The sequence below is a fragment of the Octopus bimaculoides genome, chromosome 2 (genome assembly GCF_001194135.2).
Source record: "Octopus bimaculoides isolate UCB-OBI-ISO-001 chromosome 2, ASM119413v2, whole genome shotgun sequence".
In the NCBI taxonomy this organism is placed as follows: Eukaryota; Metazoa; Mollusca; class Cephalopoda; order Octopoda; family Octopodidae; genus Octopus; species Octopus bimaculoides.
Genome location: NC_068982.1, coordinates 116,371,987 through 116,378,183, shown reverse-complemented (window position 1 = coordinate 116,378,183; position 6,197 = coordinate 116,371,987). Strand labels below are relative to the sequence as shown.

Below are 6,197 nucleotides of genomic sequence, written 5' to 3'. Positions count from 1 at the left end.
GTATTATTTGTGCATTTTGCTTCATCGCGTTCGAATCTATTTGCTTGTGCTCACGCGCGTGTGTATGCATGAGTGAGTGTTTCTGTACGTATCTATGAGGATATATGTGAGTGTTTTCGTCCTTCAGTTTCATGCCAGAAAAACAAAAAAAACGGAAAATAAAATATAACGATGTTTCTGTTGATTGCTGTCTGGTGGGCACGCGCAAGATTATGTATATATGTGTGTTTCTTGTGCATGAGTGTGTGTGTGTGTGTGTGTGTGTGTGTGTACTTGTGCGTGTTTGTGTGGTAGAGAAATAATTCATTACATGCTAAATGGAGAGAGTGAGAGACAGACAGACAGACAGACAGTTATGGGTGAATGGTAAGAGAAAAAAAGGTATAGAGAGATGGAAGAAGTCTAGGCAGAGGAGGAGGAGGAGAGTGGGGAGTAAGTGAGAAGCGAATGACAGTGTAACTGATTGCAAAATGTGGCTATTTTATTGAATGTCTCTATGTATGTGTGAGGAGCGAGTAGAAAGTATAAAGGACAGACAGACAGACGCGCGGAAGGATTCTTTATGTATCATGAAAAACAGTTAGATGGTGGGCCGAAGAGAAATTAGTGTTTGCTGCTTCTTTTTCTCAGCAAGACAGTAATAATGATAAAAGTGTTAAGAGTAATGGTGGCGCACTTGGAAGACATAGTTTTACGTGTGACAGGCTTTCTTGCAGTAAATCTTCACAATTGCTCTATCATTTGGTATGGGAGTTTCTATAGAATTTCTCTGACTGCTCCTTGAGAGTTGATATCATATCATCACCAGCGACTTCACTGCCCCGAACCTTTTATAGAGGGTGCCACTACGTGGTTGCTCGACTTGAGCAGCCAGTCTCCCACAGAGTCCTTCTTTACCGCCTTAAAAGACAGGAACGATTTGATAATTAAGTCCTATATATCCCTAGAATGAACATGGCTGGAACGTGTTTGAATGGGCCTGGTTCGAGGCTAAACAACAGCATCACCATCATTATGCGTATCACTATTACGATGGTCATGATACTGATTAATGATGCGGACTAAGTACCTTGCAATATTTTTCCGGCTCTTTACGTCTTGAGTTCAAATCTTACCGTGGTTAACTTTACTTTTCATCATTCCGTGGTCGGGAGAAAAAAAAATGTATCAGTAAAATACCGGGATCAGTTTTGTCAATCCCTTTTCCGAATTTCTAACTTTGTACCTAATTTAAAAACATATGCAAAGCCTACAGGGACTGGATTAGAGAGCTAGTCAAGCAATGGTTGACGAGGATAATCGTCAACCGGTAGTGATTCGCCCTGAAGAGAAGGTTTAGGTCTAAATCGATAGCGTTTAATAAAATCATTGAGTAGTTGGGGAGCTTGCTAGCATTGTAGAAGAGATTAGTAAAGGCATTGCGAGTGATGGAGTGGCGGTAAGAATAGCCATCGAACATGTCTTCAACGTGAAACACGAAGGTTGCTATTCAGAGCCAAAGCCCATGTACTACTAAAACAAGAGGGAACGAAAGCTGATGGATTTGGGTGGCGGAGATGCGACGTGTAAACAAAGTCATAATTCGCTTTATGATGGACTGAGACAGGCATATAACGCTAGGTTCCAAGCAGATGTCTGTAGTTTTCAAGCAGCTCTTTGTTCAACTGTTCGAAGCGTAAAAAAGATTCGTAGATGATAGTGGACTTTAGTGCCTGCCTCGACGATCTGCCACGGTTCTTGATGGAAGACGCGAGCTACTGCGAATAACCGATAACAACAATTTAGATTCGGAAGGTGCTAAGTGGCCTTTCCAGGAACAAATTGTCTAGTTTGGATGGTCTGCGCTATGAGTCTGGATATATGTCAAACTTGTTTGGCAACCTTTTAGCCAACACTTATTGCAACTTATTGCAGAACGAGAGAGTTCCAAGTTCTGTGAGACGGGACATGGCAGTGCTGCTTACAAAGGTAACAAGGGAGATCCGTCAGATTATTTCTGACTCATAACTTTTCGAAATTCAAAGTTTAAGATGTTGGCAAAAGTGTTAACAAAAAAAGACTGGCGTTTGTAGCAGGTAGTTTGGTCGGCGAAGCACGAACTTCTGCGATCCTCAATAAATCCATCAGCGACAAATTAAGGGATACATCACAGATAAGGTGGGAAACAAGCCTGGCATCGCTAGGACCCTGATCAATATGCATAATCAATTGAAAGCTTTCGATAGAATCCACTATGACTATTTGGCAGCAGTCCTGAAAGTAGCTGTTTTCCGAACTTTGCTGTAATAAACACCGCAACTGCTCCGTGATTTGAATAAATGGCTACCTTTCTGAAACATCTCATATTTGCACTCGTTTTGTCAGAAGTGTCATCTCTTCTGTGCTGCTCTATTTTCCCCTCTCTCAAACACACACTCATACATAGACACACACATAAACACCCCCCCCCCCCCCCTAGCTGGGACGGACTCCACAGGCTCTGGTCCACATCTCAAAGTGAAGATGAGGAGGAAACTTACGGACCGAAAAAAAATAATAAATCACAGGATTAAACACCCGGCCTCACACTGGCACATACACTGGAGGACGTAGAGAGCGCTTTTGCGGCAGGCTCAGTCACATCGACAATAGCACCAATTTCATGCCAACAAAGATTTGATGACTATTATAGCTCGAAATAAAGAGACTGAGAGCGGGGTGCCGTATATGACACTAGCACCCTTAAAGTGCCAAAAGAGCTATTGTTAGTGCGCATACCGCTAACAATATATAAAAACATTAGGAAAGTTTTTCTCTCAATGTAGGTGCCCCTAATGTAAAATGAACCACAGATTTTTAAAGGGGTTCCCCGAGGAACCACAACCAGAGCCGGAGGCCGGGCTCTCCAGCCACCAACAATACCAGGAGGGTAACTCCGCCCTTTTCCATTCTCTCAACTCTTTCCGGCCACTATAGCGATTATTAGCGTAAGTTGCATAAATGTTCGTGGCCTGGAATCGTTCTAGAAGCTGTTTCAGCCATCGCAAAAATCGACGAACAGAGAAGAAGCACTGCAAAACAAAGACGCACCACGTGTTAGTACGACCTCACTGGACGACGCCGATCGGAAGACTGATGCCTTAAGGTTGCATAAAGTGGTTTCTAGCAGTGGAAACCCAAACTTCAACGGGCTTGTCGCACAAAGTACGTTTCCAATTGCATTTGGGTACCCCTCGTATGTCATAATATCGCGAGCTTTATTTCACGTTGCTCTGCTCAGCTGCAAGAAGTAAGAATCAGATGCCACCCTGTGTCGCTAACACTCACATTCGAGATGTGCCACAGGGTTGAAAATGAGGTGTTCAAGAGAATATATATGTCTACTTGCGGATAAGTGGGCACCTACCTGCGAGTAGTGGGTGAGTAGGAATGTGTGTATTTGTGCGTGTGCCTGTGTGCTTAAAGAAGAAACTGCTACCAGAACTTTACTAATGTCTGCAAATATTTATATCTTTATCAAAATATGCTACGAGTTTCAATCGCTTAAAATAATATAATTTAATCATTTTGGAATAAAAGGGAAAATATATTGAAACAGATGAACTTGTATAAATCTCTCAGGATATCAGTTCGAAATTTCACATGTTATTGTTACAAGAAATCGTATGGTACTGCTGTTTCGAAATCCGCGAACTAATTAGAATATCTGTTTTTGCTTTTTGGATTGCAGGAATGGGTATGATTGCTGATAAATACTCGGAGGATAAAGAACGTAGCAAAGCTATGGGTATTGCAATGGGAGGTTCAGCAGCCGGTGTCCTAGGTACGTATGAACACTTACTCATATCGCAACCCTATTTCAAGTCTCAGACAGAGCCTCTCTTTCTTTGAATGTGGAATTGCTACGTATCATTAATGTTCATAGAACTTTATTCTACCATGTAACTTTTAAGAGTTATGGGTCAACCAAAACAGAAGAGAACCTTGCGATATTAACTTAATCATATCTTATGCTCTTGGCAGCCGACAAACTGCTTATTCTTATTTGTTTCGGCGCTTTATCTTCTTAGTTCGAATGAAGCTGGAGTCAGATTTGCCTTCTAACCTTTCGAAGACGAAAAAAAAATAAAGTACCAGTTAAATACTGCCGTCGATGTAATCGACTAACTACTACCTTAAAAATTGCTGGTTTTCTGCCAGAATTTGATACAATTAAAAAGCAGCGAACTGTCAGAAACGTTAGTGCGTCGGAAAAAATGCTTAGTAACACTTGTTTTTGCTTTTCACGATCTGAGTTCAAATCCAGCCGTGGCCAACTCTGCCTTTCGTCCTTTCAGGGTCGATAAAATAAGTTCCAGTTAAGTAGTGGGGTTATGTAATCGAGTAGTACCTCCACATAAATTTCAATCTTTGTGCCTATAGTAGAAAGGATTATTTAGAACTTCAGAAAAAATGCATTACGTTCTGTGTTCAAATTCCATCGAGGTTAATTTTGCCTTTATCCTTCAGGGTCAATAAAATATAGTATCAGTCAAGTACTAAGGTCATTGTTAGCGACCAACACCTTCCCCCACAATTGCAGGTCTTGTACCAATAATAGCAAGGATTATCATTATTATTATTATTTTATTGTCTTTGCATAGCTTCTAGCACTGCAGATGTACTACGGTGTCAGCTGTTCACTATCACTGAACTAAGCTAACACCGCTTATTCGGAGTATTCGAGCGGTTCCAAGCAGTGCTGTTTTCTGCAATTGCTCCACCCTTATTGCAGCCCCTATTTGTTCCATGTACTTCTCAAGAGTTTTACTCACTATTCCTAGGGCTCCGACAATTATTATTATTATTATTATTATTATTATTATTATTATAATTATTATTATTATTATTATTACTATTATTATTAAAATTATATAACTGTTCAATATTTGGTAGATTGAGGCAAATTTCTACTCCATCACCTGCTACACCTCTGTGTTGTTGTGGAGTATGCAGCATTGTGTGTTCTTTTCTGTTGCTGGGCGTGTACAAACTCTTCCCAGTACTGTATTGTATTGGCTTTTTTGTTCTCTCTCTTGAGATGTGGTGCAGTCTTTTGTTGTGTTGATGCTTGTATTGTGTGTTGAGTGTATAATGCTTTGGTTTTTCGGCTTGCTGGTGGAAGTTTTTTTCATTGGGTAAATGTTGTGTAGGGTGTGTCTTGTATTTGTGGGTTGTTTTGTTTAGGTTGTATTATTGCATTGATAGTGTCTTGTGTAGGATGTGGGCTGTTCCTAGCAGGGTTATTTTTTTGGACAGTGTGTAGTGTTGAGAATTCTACGTTTTTGTTCATATTATTATTATTATTATTATTATTATTATTATTATTATTATTATTATCAATATTGCTGCTGTTCCTCTTGTTGTTAGTGCAATAGTCCTATTATTACTGAATGCTTTCAACACAACCAAGCATGGCTCTATGTGCCTTAGTTATGTGGTATACCTAGTAGTTCATTTTCAGTGTATTGTATGTATTTGTAAGTCACTGCCTTTTCGGTGTATTTCCGACCTCGAGTCGAACAGATTCTCGTTTTCTGACAGTATGTCCGTTTTCTGTCTGCACTTGTTGAATAAAATATTTCTCTATATAAAGAATACCTAATCCGACCGGTGATTTAGTAGTAACCATCATGTATTTTTTCTTTTATAGTCAGTATTAGTTCGTCTTCTATATTTTTAACACAATTTTTAACACAATAAGACAATATTTGAGGAATATTTGGCTGTAGTCTCCTGCAAGTCAAAAGCTTGCTTATTAGACGTTTTTAGATGTTAATGAGTGAATATTCACCAATCAGTCGAAGGGCCTTCTCTCAAATGTGGTCTAGAATGCTACTTTGATATTATTCCAAGTAATTATATATCCACCACAGCCAAAATACAAATACACTTAACATGGGAGCTTGAAATGGTGGGATATATTTTTTCAGCTATTTTTCCAATACTAATGTTGCAAAATCCTAGATTTCCCCCATAAACCCTAAAACCAATATTGTGTCAATGATTTAGCTTCAATAGTGAACGTAAAAGGCCTGTTGATTTACTTCTCAAGTGGAACTTATTCGTTTCGTCATGGGAGATTTACTGATAGATGCAGTTTAAATGAGAAACGAATTAAAATATTAGATCTGCTCTCTCTCTCTCTCTCTCTCTCTCTCTCTCTCTCTCTCTCTCTC

General features: G+C 39.6%; 1 protein-coding gene across 1 annotated transcript in view; it reads left to right on the top strand.

The window, feature by feature from the left end:
• The window catches only part of LOC106880924 (synaptic vesicular amine transporter), a 70,209-nt gene that overhangs the window by 26,523 nt on the left and 37,489 nt on the right, over positions 1-6,197 (top strand). The window contains exon 6 of the mRNA XM_052965872.1: positions 3,710-3,802. Within this exon, the coding sequence (XP_052821832.1) occupies positions 3,710-3,802 (93 nt within the window). The remainder of the gene's footprint in view (positions 1-3,709; positions 3,803-6,197) is intronic.